Source organism: Pseudopipra pipra, chromosome 1 (assembly GCF_036250125.1).
Source record: "Pseudopipra pipra isolate bDixPip1 chromosome 1, bDixPip1.hap1, whole genome shotgun sequence".
Classification (NCBI taxonomy): Eukaryota; Metazoa; Chordata; class Aves; order Passeriformes; family Pipridae; genus Pseudopipra; species Pseudopipra pipra.
Genome location: NC_087549.1, coordinates 133,268,611 through 133,285,500, shown reverse-complemented (window position 1 = coordinate 133,285,500; position 16,890 = coordinate 133,268,611). Strand labels below are relative to the sequence as shown.

Genomic DNA, 16,890 nt, shown 5'->3' with positions numbered 1-16,890 from the left:
ATGCGATGTAGCATTCAATTTCCCTGCATCTGATCGATAAGCAAGCAGGAAATTATATCTTTTGCCATGGTAGACAAGCATAATTAAGCAATAAGGCAATGGAGGTGGTTGTGATTATCTTAGGATGCACCTGGGAGCTGCCTTGTTGCTATTTTAAAACATCTTTATGTGAAGGGAACTGTATTAATTTCTGCTGAGAAAGATAAAGTTGGCAGTTTGGAATGCTCATGAGCAGCAGTTTCAGTTGTGCTTCACAGAGAGTGAAGCACACAGAGTGTTCACCTCAAATAATAAGTCTTCTCTTTCAGCAGAAGTAAAGATGGAGCAGGTTGTAAACATTTAATTGACAGTTGAGACCCAGGGAAAAGAACACTCCCCAGAAAGAAACAATTACTGTCTCACTGGCTGCAAGTGAGTGCAAAACTTACATTTTTACCAGTTTAGAATGAAAATATGTTGCCCTGAACGTTTGACTTTCAGGGAAGACAGAGATGTCTTAATAATTAATACTATTGCAACCACATTCTAATTTATGCATTTTAATTATATCAAAGGCCTGGTGAATAATTAATGCTAGCAAAACAATGGGTCTGAAGCATAAGCTGAAAAGTATCACTTTTTAATAGACTTTGTAAATTTAAATAACTAATGTAAATTTAAATAACTAATGAAGGCTATTTAACTATTTGATTGCGAGAATATTTCTTCCTGATACAATCAAATATTAACTACAATAATTGAGCAGTCTCTCAAATGGAGAAATGTTAGCTCAAGCTTGCTGTTTTCACAACTGGCCAGTCTGAGTATACCACACTACACTAACCCACCTGAGCCATATGCTTCCAAGAAAGAGATTTATTTGGATATTTGTCCTGTGGGAGGGACTGGCATGTCATTGGCATCATTTATAAGATGTAAATAAAATCATTTATAAGATGTAAATAAAATAAGATCAAAATTCCAGGCACAATGTTCCTTTTTGAACTCCTGTCTTCAAGTAGCTCAGTTCATGCAAGTTTCATGGGGAGATTTAGAAATGAATATAAAGAAATAAATTTAGAATTTATTACCTCTGAGTTCAGCAACCTAAGAATTAAGGATGTAGGCCAGGTTAGTAAGTCAGAGCCTTGCAGTGTTCAATGGAGAGAGATAGAACCTCTGGAGAATTTCATCTCATCCTAAAATGGATTTTTGAAATAGATGGGATTAATAACCCTTTGGCAATGTATAGCATTTTTCTATTTCTTACAGAGGAAGCTTAGGACACTGCCTTATACCATACACCTAGCTTCTAGACAGCCTCGTTTAGATGAAGTTAATCTCACTAGCAACGGCAGCCTCTAAAACTATGGTGTAGAAAGATCTAATTATACCAATGTGAGGTTGTGAAGACCAGGGCAGAGCAGAAGGACTCACAGTACAGAGCTATGAAATGTTTGGTGTGTCATATCGACAACCATCATCCCAGCTGTGTGGCCAAGTCTCAGACTCAAAACATGTCACTCATTAAGAAAGTCCTGCTGGGCAGTGTGATTTGCTAAGAGCAGACTGTCCCAGATGTGCAGTATGTCCTGGGTTTGGTGTACTCTGAGTTTGTCATGCAAAGGGTGGTGAAAGCAGATAGACAGCAGACAACACTGATTGTATAGAGTGGGAAGTCTGATAGCAGAAAGTACCAATTTCTTTGGGTGAGTAAAATGATACAGCAAATGATGAATTACTGCAATCCCTGGCAATATATTACATACACTCAGGTAATATCAACTTGTCAATATGAATATAAAATAAATAGCTTCTACCGAATTTTTTTTTCTCATTTTCCACATCAGGGGCTTGCTCTTTAGCTCTAGTGTAAAATGTTTAAGGAAGTGTCATAATAGTAACAATATAATTAAAGACTTGTAAAAGAAATAAGTTTGACAAAGGCTACTGCCAATTTTGCCTATCAGGTCCTTTATTTATAAATTGCATTAGTTTGAGCTCAGTAACTTTTGGCTCCTATGTTTTAAGTTTTCTCTTTCTGCCTATTATTATGTGTTGAAGTGAAAGTATTTGACTCACCTGAGCACTCACTTGAGTCACTGGGGAGATATGGAGGGGGTCTATGTAGAAACTAATTGCGTTTTCCCTGTTTTCAACTGTGTTTTCCTGAGCCTGGATGTAAGCTAGTGCTCTCGTCAGTGGTTGTGGTCTGTGTCAGACAGGTGACAGTTACTTTCATTTTGGATGGGCTGGATGGTGTGTCCCGTTATGCAGATGTTGGGAAAGGAAAGGAAGGCATGTAAAAGGCTCTTGCAGAGGTGGCTCTGCTCCAGGGAAATCTCGGAGAGCCACAGCAATCTGCTGCCCGGGCTGGCTGAATATTTCATAGAGAATAGAAAGCAGAACACAAAAAAAAGTCTGCCTTAGCAGACAGCTTATTTCTTCTGAGCAATAGTACCTAAGGAGCACACACATGTTCATGCAATCTGGGACTGATGTAAAGATTAACAGACTAACCCTGGTTGTTTAATTGTTCTTGACTGCTCAGCTTTCCTGCCCAGGATCTAGGCAATATCCTGATGGTATTCCTCTGCTTCCCATTCCTCTCTACTTTTCTTACTGCAGTACCTACAGCAAGTAGTAAGAATAATTCCTCAAAAAGCACAATTATTTTATTAAATTCAATTTAAGACCAAAGCCTTCTAAGTGTGTACAGGATGGACCTCAGTGTTCTAGCCATCCTAGTCAATCTAGTGTTTTTAATGTAGATGATAAAAAGAGTTGCTGAAGCATGAGATCACAATCTCTAGTGAAAGGTCTCCATTTGCTTCTGCCTTTGCAGGACTATGCTGAGAAGGAGAAAGCTGCAGCCAAGGCTCTGGAGGATGTGAAGGCTAACTTTTACTGTGAACTATGTGACAAGCAGTACCACAAACACCAGGAATTTGACAACCACATCAATTCTTATGACCATGCTCACAAGCAGGTAAACCTGACAAATATCTCTGCATGTTACAGCGGTCTGTCTTCCTTCCTCATTGATTATGGGGGGTTTCTAAATTCACTCAAGTAGAAGACAATTCATCGTTTGATATTTTCACCTTTAACATGCTACTTTCCATTAAAATAAAATGGGAAATAGTCATTGTTTTAGTCTTCACCACAATTTCTTTTAAGCCACTCTGACTGAAAGACCTCAATCCACAATTTTAAATACATGCTTAATACCACTATCCACAATTAATTTGATATATTTAAATGTGGAATTACTTATAAACCAGAGAAAGGGGGAAAGACCACTTCCTCGAATAGCCAGTTCTCTCTTTTTTATGCAGAAGGCGTATCACTATGCTGTCTCAAGCTGGTTGTGCTGTTTCAAGGGCAGAAAAGGGGGGGGTTGGTTTTTGTTAGTTTGTTTGTTTGTTCGTTTGTTTATTTGTTTAAAAAAAGCCTATATTTCTGAAGTTAAAATCTACATCTCATAATGTTTCACAGGGTGAAATACATTTTGCCTTGCATGCAGAACATGATATAAAATAATCCCTACTCTTGGACAAGATGTTGGATTCTTGGGAAAAGATAATAGATACTAACTTTTTGTCATTGATTTTGTGTAATTTTATCAGGCCTTTATGTGGTAGGTATATATTTTTCATATCTGCTTATTATCCTTCTTACCTGTATCCTAGTTTTCCTCCATTTTTAGCAAAATCCATATTTCAGTTGATAATATGTAAGGAAAATGCAATTAATTCATGTAAGTACTTCAGAATTTGAAGAAAATGGTTTGCAAAGCTCAGGAATGAACATTTCTGAACGTCTGATGTGACAGATCCTATCTGCTAACCTAACATGTTAATAGCATGTAACTGAATTCCATAGTGTATCTTTCTCTTCTATATTTCTTCTAGTGTTTTCATTACACAGTTCAAGTGCTCAGGTCTTGTGCACATTCAAATTAGTGTCTTCTGTTGATCACACTTTTGGTTGCACAGGGGGCAGGAAGTACCTTACAAATATGTGAAGCAGCTAGAAGTTGCAGGTGTTTCTGACAGAGGATTAGAAATAATAATGTTGAGTAAAATAAGCAGTGCTAAAGAAAAAGCTCTTCACTCTACCTGTAAGCAGTCTTATCGTCTTCTGCAGTATCACAGAGGATGTAAATCACCCTGGAATTTTCCATATGCATCTATCACAGCACTTCATTAACAAACTGCCTAAACTCTGCCCATCCATCCTGCTGAACCATCCTGCTGAATTCGAGCAGCCCAGAATCAGCTGCCCAGGGGTAATATTGGGACATTTCTGTTCCATCACTCCCAAACTGGAGTTATGCATTTATGTGTTAAATCAAAAGCAATTCCTCACATCACCATTCCATTTATTAATCCGTAAAAATGTCTATAATAATACAAAACAAATGCTTTTCCAGATCCTAAACATGTTACTCTAATCCCTATAAATCTCCATTTGCTGCACAAATGATTTTTTCACCCTTCAGCTGTTTTTTAAGTCATTAGAAATACATCTAGACTCAAATGGAGTCACTTGTGCCCTCCCCTCTTCACACACTCCCTGTGCAAAGAGCAGTTTATGCTAAATCCAACAGACTGCTTCGTGCACCATCTATGATTGCCTTGTTGGGCAAGGGAGGTTTGGGCAGGTTTCTGTTATAAAAGGGAGTGTTTAAGCAATAAAACTCTTCTTAATTTTCAGATAAATTTAGTGCTTTAAAAGCTGCCAGGGATAGCACTGGAAACTAAGAGTCTGCACAGAAATGCACGACACATAGAGAATATCAACCAGCAGTGCAAGCTCACCCCATCCTGCCCTTTCAGATGTAGTTCAGAAGCTCAGTTAGTGCAGGATTAGCTAGCTACCCTCCTGATGTGACAGAGTAATTCAGTCTCTTCTCCCTTCTCGCTTCTTGACTGCTCATCCAAGTCTGGAAACAGCATTAGTTTGCCTCTAGGAATAGTGTGGGTGTGCCCTTTTATAGTCAGTCACAGAAAAGCCTTTATTCTTCATACTTTTATCAGATTAATCTTCAAAGAAAACAATTTAATTTATGGTTTTCTGTGGTTTTAGCTAGCTTGGTTTCAAAATGTTTGTTCTGGGAGGTACAGTAGCCACTAGAAGATCTTTCTCTGAAGGTATGTCTCTGGGTATATATTACCCAGCAGTAATGAGGGTAGCTTTAGTAGTCTGCACGCATATGTTCTAAATATCATTCTTCTAATGGAGAGTAAATTAAAATGAGGGACTCTTTACATCTCAGTAACAATACAATGAAGTTCCTTCATGTGATTTTTCCGTTTAAATGTTTCGACTTCAAAACAATGTTTAAAGAAGATAGAAAGGCAGAAAAAAGATATTGCACTGAGTACTTAGACATAAGTCTTTTGTTTGTCTTCCAGAGAAAACAGATTTTATTAAAGAATTATGGCTTTAATCTCCAAATATGGTTTTATAAAATTATATTTATGATCCATTTTCTTATCAATTATTTCATCCAGTTGTTTCAGTAGGAAGTCCTGAGTTCTGGACCAAGCAGTTGGCATACCAGCCACTGCCTTCCCCATCCTCAGAGGCTGCAAAATGTTATGATGACAATATGGCCTTGTTTGCATAAGTGGTTTTTCTGCTATTTTTCTGTGTTAGATGTTATTCTAAAGCAGTACACTCAGACTGACTTTACCTCTCTCTCTTCATGCTACATACCTTCGTACTTACAGTTATAAAAATACAATGTATGTATGTGTACATATACACATATACGTGCATAAAATTTTGACAGATCATCAAAAATCAATACCTACATCCTCATTATCTTCTGTAACACTATAATGACCCTGGACAATTCTAATACTATTTATATATTTTTGAGTAAAAGTGTCTGAGTATTAAGCAATTCTTATTTCTTTTACTTGTCTTGTCAGCGTTAGTCTTAATTAATGTTGCCAACGTCTTTCTTGACACACTAGTCTATAAGAATTTTTCACTGGTATTACCTGCTATTGGAAATTCATTTCTTTCAGTGCAGGACTGGATAAAATGAACTCAGAAAATCTCTCTGAGTGAAAGGCTGTACTCCCATCCATCTTTGCCCGAGCTCTCTGTTAAGCCTGATACTTAACAAGGCTGGGGCAGGAGTATGGGTGTCCTGGGACACCCTACTGCCTTGTGCATCCACATCTCACCGGCCCAGCACATACCAACTAACCCACTTGAAATCACAGCTTTTTGTCTCTGTGATTTTTCTTATGACTTTATAAAGCCCTGTGCAGCAGTCACAGGGAGTAACACTGAAAAATCTGTGGTATCTCTTATCAAACTTCAAGGTGAACAATGCTTTCTATCACTTGCTCACCGTATTCTCTGCAACAAAAGTTAACTGCATCAGAACTGAGTACCTTGGTGCTGTCAAAGCTATCTCAACACTGAAAAGGATGAGGGTCCTGGTGCAAATTCATTCAAAAGTGATTAAGATATAGATAACCAAGATAGGCTGCTGCCTGAAAATGTAATATATGTGGAAGTATGCTGCATGCTAGGCTGACAATAATGTGTAAGTATAGTTTTTTTAACAGGGTTTTTAAGTCATACACATCTTTAAAAGGGAGCCTAACTTGAGCAGAGGTGTCTATTTGGTTGACATTATTAAATGGAATCTTTTAATAACTCCAGGTCATGCATTACATTCATCCATTCAGTTGACATCAAAGTAGTTCGAGCTTTCAATTTTTTTGTATAAATAATCCTTAGCAATCAGCAAGGCTTTTAGATGTCAGCAAATGAGAAAATCACAAATCTGTACTGCGATATAATAATCATGATGATAATAATAATAAAAATAATAGAAATAAGCAGCAAAGAAAAACAAGACTGTATTGCCATCTTGGGGTTTCTGACAACAAAACAATCTTAGTTTTGTTGTCAAAATACATCACATTATCTCATGTGATAAAAAACAAAACAAAACAAAACAACAACCAAAAAACCCCAAATCAAACAAATGAAAACAAAAAACAAACAAACAAAAAAACCCACAAAAAACCTCCCCACAACATAAATTTTAGTGTTCTTGATGCAGGCAGCACTGTGTAAGTAGGTGAACAGAACTTTCAGCCTGCTCTATTTTGCATGCACATACCTGTATTTTAGTATTTATATCCATGCATACTAGCATTTGGATATATTTCTGGAATGAGAGTCTGATTTAGTGTATACAGCTGTGGGCACTTACTGTTAAGCCTTTATGGTGCTTGTGGATTTAAACTCTAATTCAGGCAGAGATTTAGCTCCTGTTAAACATCAAAGCTAGCAAATATACTTGCATTTTAGCTAACGTTGCTGCTACCAGAAAATGTGCTGATAAGTTAACATAGAGAAAGCTTCAGGAATGAGTGTAATGCTGAGATCTTGTTTGTTCATCTTGAGGGTGGTTTTTATCCAGCAACTCCATGTTTATTGGATGAAAATGAAGTCATGTCTTTTGGCTGTAAGGTAAACCTCTATTGCCCAAACAATTTTCATATGGAGGAAAGGAAATTGGTCTGGCAATATCTGAGGGATTTCACCTTAGGATCTGGGAAATTAGGCAAACACACCAAGAAACCTTCTTCTGGATGAAGTAAGATAAGAATCAAACAGAAAGTACTATACCAGCTTGAAGGTTCCTCACTATGTGTGGTTGTGTGATCTCTGCTTTTTTTCCATAAATACATAAGTGGACCCACTGTACCTCTTGTACTACCACATGGACAAGGCTGAAGTCCTTCCCTGTAGGTCCTGCTTCTGCACTTTTGCATCAAGACACTGGCCTTTAAAAAGGGTCTTTTTTAAGGCCCAGTTTTGCACGTGGAGTCTGTACTCTCTACGGCTTTCTCAGAAAATAATCTAAGTGGCCAAAGACCTCAGAATTTCTTGCTCTCAGTTAGTAAGAGGTGTGGTCTTCAGTCATCAGCATTCTGCTCCTGTAACTCACAAAAATCACCTTAGCTTAATGCTTGTTAAGAAATACATGTATACTTGTAACAAAACTTTCACATTCCTCACACTCTTAGGAAGATTAAAAGTAAAAGAAAAGGAATCAAACAGCGGAAACAGTAATATGATGTTAGATTCCCTCAAACGGCTGGTTTATAAGAGGACTTCAACTGATACAGGAATTTTGTATGTGTGGTAGTTATTTTTTAGATACCAATGGATTGCTATGCTCAAAAGCAACTACCATATCCACAGATTGTTATCTGGGTGCAATGTGGAGGGTGTAAAATTAGGCCCAGTCCTGAGAACAATGGTGACCTTTCTAAGAGGTATGCCTATAAGCAGTCCCACAAAAATAAATAAAATTATTCAAATGCATAAAATGAAGGATGCTCATATGTTTTACAAGAGAAGGGGCTTAGAGATGAAAGTTATTATTATTTATTTTTCCCATTTTCAGAACATTTACCATACGTATTTTTAACCAGATTAAACGCACCTGACACATACATCAAAATATTCCCATTATGATTTGAAACAGTCAACAATTTCTCAGATTTTTTCCACAAATTATTCTTTAATTTCAGTGAACTGCTTGTTTATTTTTTACTTTAGGCAAATTTATTACCAGTTTATATTTTAACTATACCCATTAGACAATTATTTAGAATGATCATCTGTGCCAGTATACCATTTGTCAGACACTTCTGCTTCATCACAATATTTATTCTCTCTTGAATTTGGGGAGTTTTGATGCTGAGGAGTTCTTAACTGTTATTTTATTCATTATTCTACCATATACATATCAATTCAATTTTCTCTTTCCTTTTAAGCACATCTTTCTCTTCCCTTGGAAATAGTATACTCTTTACATTTCTGGCATAAGTCTTGGGGTTTTTTTTAAGGTGAAGGCCAAAGCTGAAAGCAAAGAATTCATTTCTATAGTCTATCCTATTGTTTCAGTGTCTTTTTGCTTTAAAGACACACTGTTCTCTTGCTCACTGTGAAACCAATGATTTTCTTATTGTTGCTTATGCCTATGACATTTATTACATTCTCTAATATCTGTAATAGTTTCACACTTTCTTAGCTTTTTATTATACATTGATTTTTCAGTGTGTGTTCTTGTTCATATTCCCAAAAATTACTTCCACTCTGACTGTTACTGTTCCCAAAGAGCAGGTTTTTGATAATTTCTTGCTGAATAGTTACCCTTTTCTCACACTGCCTATTCCATAATTAACTTTAAAAGTTTTTCTCACTCTTTCAGAGTTTTTTCATGTGAATTGACTCCTTTTATTTATCCTTTTTGTTTCTAAATTAGTTTTGATTACAAACTAATTTACCCCATGATTTCTACTGGATTGTTAGATACAGAACTAACTGTGATGCATATAATTAAGGTTTCCAAACACTTTGTATTTTAAGAACAAGTTTTCTGTGGCTTTCAGCAATTGGGCTGAAATTTTCTTTGTGGGTCACCAGCTTTAATGACAGTAAAAATACATAGTATTTACAAAGTAAAGAATAAAGAAGTGATAAGGCATTGGAATCAATACTGTTCAGGCAGCCTACTCTGATACTTTCATACATCTGCCCTTTAATGAAATCATTACTCTCAGGTTTCATGTTGTTTCACTGAGGAAAACTCCCTGGCTCAGTATTGAAGATGGACTGTAGTTCAGAAATTAACCCATTTTGTGTAGGGGAGGAAGCTGTTGGCTGCAAAAGAACTGATGATGTGAAATGAGGGATAAACAGAAGGAGAAGAGGTGGGTTTAGGAAGCACTTATGGGAATAGGTGTAATGGACAGAAACAGGAAGAACTGAAAGGCATGGAAGTATCACTCAGAAATAAGAAGACAAGAAAGGGAGAAAAAGGAGTTATAAGAGGAAGGACCTGGAGAAATAAGGGGAACACAGTAGGAAATTCTCAATGTCAGCCATTTATAGCCACCAGTGTCTGTCATTGCATTTAGAGCCAAGAATCTGAGTGAATAGACCACAAGTTTAATTCTGTTAACAAGAATACCACAAATATTCTATTGGCACACAATGTTGTATTGAAAATAATACAAAGGACTTGCACAACATACAAATGACTGAGGTCTGAAAAAAACCCCAAAGAATGGAATATGTAATGCTGTTGTTCATCTTTTACCATTTCTAGATAATATAAGACCAAAATTTTCTTGTCCTGAATGCTTCTTTCTGTTATTTAGGCAGAGAGAAATCCTGCTTTTCTTAAAACATATTTGCATCACAGCTGCTGTGCTTCAGAGCACCTGCAATCCAGCATTTTTGAAACGCTGAAGTAGCAGTTCAGGGAAACAGTCAGATTGTGTCACATCACAGAAATTAATGTAAATAGAGGTAAACGTAAAGCAACACAAGATGACATCAGCATTTAAGCAAAGCAATGGTGCACAACACACTCACAAAAGCAGGATATAAGCAACAGGATAATTCTGTGGCTTCACTTACTAGAACATTTATTTTGCCAGTTTGAAATTACCTTAAAGTGAATGCTTGCTTTCTAATATTATGCAATATTTTCTTAAATTTTATGAGGGAAGGCTTGTATTTATAGGTCTGCTACACAGAGATGCTTCAATTGCACACTAGAGCAAGTGCATGTACTAGAGTAGCTCTAGTACAACAGAAGCAGTATTATCAAATACCACTGAGCACACTACAGTGATTAGGAGTGACTCAAGGTAACAGATCCCAAAAAAATGTCACCAGAAACAATTCTTTATTTTAAACTTACCAATCTGTGCAGATCAGTGCGCTTTATAAACACCTGCTAAACCTGCTGCCCTGCCAATGGTTTGCTGCTTTCTTATTACTCAAGGATAGAGTAAATAAATTGGCAATATTCATCCTTTTTAAATTACACATTACTTAGAATAATGAGATTCATCATTAGCTGTCAAAAAAAAAGTCTTGCAAATAATGCAGAGCTTCTTTTAAATGTCTTGTCTTGATAAGCTAAATTTTTAAATGCTAGATGCTATGGAATTACATTTGGTGTTCTTTAGAATGAATGCTAATCAACATGTAAATTAGCTATTTAACCCTCTTTAATTTGGAAAAAGCCCATGGGACACCTAATTCATAGTTGTTAATGATGATCCAATGACTACAGAATATTTCTTAAGCATTTAATTACATAAGGAATTACAGAAGTGTATCAGATTTTGGCATTTATGACATATAATGTCAGTTAGAGGGAGTGCTTTTCATTAATGCTTGTGTTATTGTTCTTTCCATTCTTCTCAGAGGTTACACTTTTTAATTACTAAAGTTTTAAAAGTAATTTTTCAAGCAGGAGGAATGGCTGATGCAGTGCAATGGATGTCTTATTCAAATAAGCAAGGAATCAGAAGGATTAGATTTGTAACAAAAAAAAAAAGATGATGCCAAACCACAGGCAAATATGAAATTCTGCCTTAAAATTCCTCACCCAGATCATGAAGAAACATTCTTCTTTAATTATATTTAGACAAAAAGTGCAGTTAATCTGGTAGAAACTCAGCATCTCTGGTTTTCCATTGTTTCAAACTTTGCTTCTGTTTCAAATATGGACAAGGAAGAAAAAATCCCAAACCCAAATTAATTGAAACATTTTCTTATGACTGATTTAACATGGCAATGATAATTGAAATCCCCAAAAAATTTTGAAACAAAAGACTTTCTGAAACATTCCATTCAAATAAAAAAATGGTTTTGAGCCAGTCATAATTCTATTTCCTACTGCGCAAAAAGTTATTAAAACCAACATATTCCTCTTTGGTTCTGAGTTCTGAAATGCTAATACATGCAGTACATGAGATATTACCTAAATAAATGAGATAGGTACGTAGAACCTAAATATTTACATTTAGATTATTATTATTCCCTATTAACCTTTAGGGCAGTCAGACTGGAGTTGTGCCTGTGTTGTTTAATGAACAAGATAAATTGTATTGGACATTGTTGTCCTTTTTAAAATCTCTGTATTCAGGTGCTTTTTCCACTTTTTAAATGCCAGTTATAAGAACAGAAGAAGCAGAATAAACAGCACGTTTTATAATTACTTCTGTGCAAAATGTTACCATTCATGCAAACCCATCCGTTTACTATGAACTAGTAAGAACTGGGCAAGACTGAACACAGATGTACATTATATTTCATGTGCCAGCTTCACAGGACTGGAAAATATTATGTAATGTTGTTTATAGGCCACATTTGGTTGGGATCTTTTTGTTAAATCTGTAGATCTGGAATACCTGGTGTCGTTTTAAGGTCAGGCTCTACAAATTTTACCTCACATAGTAAGGTGATAGGGACAAAGCAATGCTAGATGCTATGATTGCTTTTAAGTCTGCTCACAAGTACTTTAATTCATATTTCTGGAATTACTTTTACAATAAGCTATTATTAAGACAGATTAAGGAACCCATTCTGCAGGTTACGAAACATCTGTACATATCTTACCTTGGGCAACTCTGTGACATAATCAGCTTTTTGGAAATACAGCAATTAGCTGTGTTAGCAAAACGTTGTCCCCTGAAATATTCAGAGAAAAATTACATTTCACTTGGCTTCTGCATAACTTTTGCTCATATCTTTCCCTCGTCTGGAAAAATAATAATTCTTCTGATACCACTGACATCCACAAAGTGTATCTGGCACAACAGGCATCTGTCCAGAATCTGCATCTATTATGGTTCTGTTCATTTTTGACTGTCTGCACCTTCAAAACAGTAATTAATATGCAAGAATGTAGCTGAGCAATTGATTCCTGTGGAGCTTTAAGTCAAAGCTAATCAGCTATGTTTGTGTTGGAGGGAGCATACAATGTGCCTTGTATGTCTTTAAGGGGCATTCATAGCACAAACAAATATTTAAAAGCAAAACAAAAACATATCTGTGCGTCACCGGGACAGCAATAAAAATGGTGAGATTAGTCATTTATTACCCCTACTTATTTAAATGCATTAATTAGCATCTCTTAACATATCTCTAAGGGAAAACTAAAGGAGGTAAGTCAGATCAATTATCATTTCACAGTTCTTACAATTTTATAATAATTAGGCTCCACCAGAAGCCATTAAAAAGATGAGGTCGCTTTATCTTCTCAAATTAAATTGCAAGGGAATATCTAGAGAAATATAGAGGACATGCATGTGAATACCAAACAAACATACTAAGACAAGTGATGGGACAGTAAAAAAAAATGTTTCTTGAAAAAAACAGAAAACCCCCAAACCAACAAACAAACAAAAACAAACCTCCCAAAAAACTAAACACTCATTCACTCATTTATCAGGAAATGTTGCTTTTAGAGCAGAATGGTTCCTCAGGAATGTAAGAAGATCAAAACTGTTTTTATTCAGAAGTTTTACTCATTTAATTTCAATCCAGTTGAAATGGTTCATAAAGATTGAAATACTTCCCTTCAACAGTGTTACAAAAAGAGTTTTTCAAAATTTCTTGCAAATTATTTAAAAATATCTTTATAATATTAATTGTAATGTAAGCATACATTATGTTTACTATTCTCGAGATACAGAAATTATGAAAATATTAACTTTAAGGCATTAGGTTGTGTTCCTATTTAGATGCATTGACATCAAGCCACTTGAAATTTTCATTTCTTAAAGAAGTTTTCAGAATTTTACTCCTCTCACTAAGATCAAAAAAATCAAGAAACTCCGATTGTCAAAGTTAATTGCAGAGCAGAAATTCCAGACTTTTAAGTGTGTAAGTATGGGGGAATTGATAGAAAGCCACTGCAACCCTGTAGCATACCTTATGCTTGTAGTTAGGATTTCTCAGCTTGTTTTCAGCTCTTAGCATGTTGATGGATTTTGAGCACCGCTTCTTTCAAAACAGGCACCTAAATACTTATGTTTAAAAGTAACATTCCACTGCTGTGTATTTACACTTCCCATTTAGGATCTGTGGTATTCAGCAAGGCACTAAACCATACCTAGCTGAAGCAAAAAAACCTATGGCTTTTATTCTGAACCTGCCTTGGATCTCTAGTCTTAGATTGGATTGTGTGAATAACAAATCATAATTAATTGAGAAATTACAGGGTAAAGTAATATCATGTTTAGGAGCAAAACAATGCAATTTATTAAATCACATAAGTTCCCCAGGGAAGGGCTTACAGCACCAAACCTGATGAAGTTCAAGAAGTGTTTGGACAATGCTCTAGGGTACATGGCTTGACTCTTGGGGATGGTCCTGTGCAGGGCCAGGAGTTGGACTTGATGATCCTTGCGGGTCCCTTCTGACTCAGAATATTCTGTGATTATTTGATTGTTACCAATATTTGCATACAAGATTATTGCCTGAAAGGTAAAATGTAATTTTCACCTTTCAAAAGGAATCCAGAATATTCAGATTAGTCTCGTCTTCAGAGCAAAATTCATTCTTCTCATCAGCTTGTAATGACCATCCTTTCTGCGTTCTGCATTACTTTTATATCATTTGAGCCTGAGTTACATGCAACATTCAACTCATTGACATAATCTTGGCTCTCAGTAACCTGTGTCATTCTCATTTTGAAATTTAGCACAGGATAATGTCCCCTTGCTTGGTTAAAAAAAAAAAATTAAAACTCTGGCCTTCAATTTGAAGATAATGATAAATTGGAACAGTACACATATAAAACAGTTAGTCATAGCCTAAAAAATCTGAACATTGAACGTGTGAGAAGTGTACAGTAATTGCTATAGCAATTTTCTGTTATTTCTAGGAAATGAACAGAATTTTCTCTTATGTAATTCCTTTTTTATTTTTGCACAAGGTACCCTTAAAAGCTAAACCAATAGTACATTGAAAAACAATGGATTTTTTTTCAGAAATTAAAATTATAACATATGATCCAATTGTCCTATTTCTCCTTGTCTCCAGAACAATTTCCAGTATTGGTTTAACTCACCTAGTCCAAAGAACATGAAGCCACTATGAGCATATTGTATGTGTGTTGGTGCATATTTTAAGAGGTTTGTTTTTCCACTTGACACATTTCAGTTGCGATTCCACAATTTAAAAGTTTTAATAGTTTTCTAGAAAGTGCTCCCTGAAAAGGGAGAAATGAACATGATGTAATTTTATAATGCTGTAAACAGACTTCTAATTTTTCATGTGGACATGGGCATGTTTAATATTCTAAATCTGATCTATCACTCACTGTTTCTGAAATACTTTATGTCACTTCTCAAATTCTTTCCTGTCACTTGATACAAAGAACCTTTTAAACAAGCTTTACTCTACTACTACTCCCAGGAAATGAAAGATCAACTTCAAATTTTCAAATGCGTGTTCATAGCGACACTTGATACAAGAATGAATACAAACTGACATGATCTGGAACATGGCTAAGAGGGTAACATTAAATGTTGCCTCCCACAACTCCAAAACATATGAGTGGAAAAGAGAAGTAGTAAGGGATTGCTCTTATAAAATTGCATCATGTTCATTTCTCCCTTTTCAAGGAGCAGTTTCTAGAAAACTGTTAAAACTTTTAAATTGTGGAATTGCAACTGAAGTGTGTCAAGTTGCAGCTCGGTGATATGTTACACACCAGTGGGCTGAACTGCATATCTTGACCTTGCGCTTGCTTTTAGCTCCCTCTCTTAGTAAAAGCCTCAAGCACTGCAGGTTGCAACAGCAGTAAGTTCAAGGGGACAAAATACAAATTACCAGTGGCAAATAAATAATATTTTAAGCATGTGGCAATAAAAAGTGAGCTAGATAGGACTAAAATACCTTTGTCTTTATAAATTGGAAAATTAGATCATCTTTCACTCTTCACAGTTTGGTCATATTTTTTCCATGACACAATGAATTTGCTTAGGAAGCACGTTATTGCTTTTGTTATTTCAGAAGGAAATGCTGCCTAACTGAGAAGAGAGATGAATAAACCAAGTAGAGGGAAGAAAGGACACTAACATCAAAGGAGACAGCACATAATAATAATGTGAGAAAAAAACTGCAGAATAATTAAATAAAATTAAAAAAATAATGAAAATAACCTTTTTAAAAATCAGTAAAATTTACTGAGGTGTGTTCTCAGAGGATTGTCTCTGATAATCAAAGGCTAAACCAGGTTATTGCAGGAGTGAATTATTCTGGAAAAAAAAGTGACATCTGCTCATCTTTTCATGTAAATAAACCAAAGACTGGAACATAAACTGCTACTCCAATCCCATGCATGCAGAAATTAAAATTAACAGATCATCCATCCAAATTTGCTGCTTCTATGGGCCTCCTTTATGACAAGAATAGCACAAAAATACTTCGTCCACATATGGATCTCTAAAAAGCTGATCTTTAACCTATATGTTATTATTATAATGATGATCAACACATGGACATATGGAAAAGAAAAAAAGTCAAGTAACTGTATTTAGCAAATGCAAATAAAATATTTGCATATATTTGTATAAATAACGAACTGTAACATACACTTCTTTTAGGAATCTAGTTTCATAAAGGTCAATGAGCTTGTCAAACAGGCTATGAGGAGGAAATGAAATGGAAAGATGTGAGAAAAAAACCTAAGAAATTTTAAAGAACACTTAGCTGATCGTTTAAGAACCCAAATCCCAGAACTGAAAAAGACCAAATAGGTTATAAACACTAATCTTGTTTAGAAGGAAAGTCAATTCTCTCTGGCTTAAATTCATAATAAAGGAGAAAAAGGAAAAATGAATGGTAAATACCATAAATCACAAGTGAAGAAATTGGAAAAGAAGTGATGAAGGAGGTAAAAAGGGCGAGGTGAGGGCAAGAAAGTTTCTGAAAGTATATTGAGGACATAAAGTATCTTCTGCTCCAAATTGAAATTATTTACTTGTTAGCAGTGATATAAAAAATACTATTCAACACAGATTTCTGTTCTGTACTTAGGACAAAGCC

The 16,890-nt window shown here is 35.5% G+C and overlaps 1 protein-coding gene across 2 annotated transcripts in view; it reads left to right on the top strand.

The window, feature by feature from the left end:
- Positions 1-16,890, top strand: part of ZNF804B (zinc finger protein 804B) — a 231,313-nt gene that overhangs the window by 193,720 nt on the left and 20,703 nt on the right. For both annotated transcript variants that reach the window (XM_064678198.1, XM_064678188.1), the window contains exon 2: positions 2,825-2,968. In XM_064678198.1, coding sequence (XP_064534268.1) covers positions 2,825-2,968 — 144 coding nt within the window. The remainder of the gene's footprint in view (positions 1-2,824; positions 2,969-16,890) is intronic.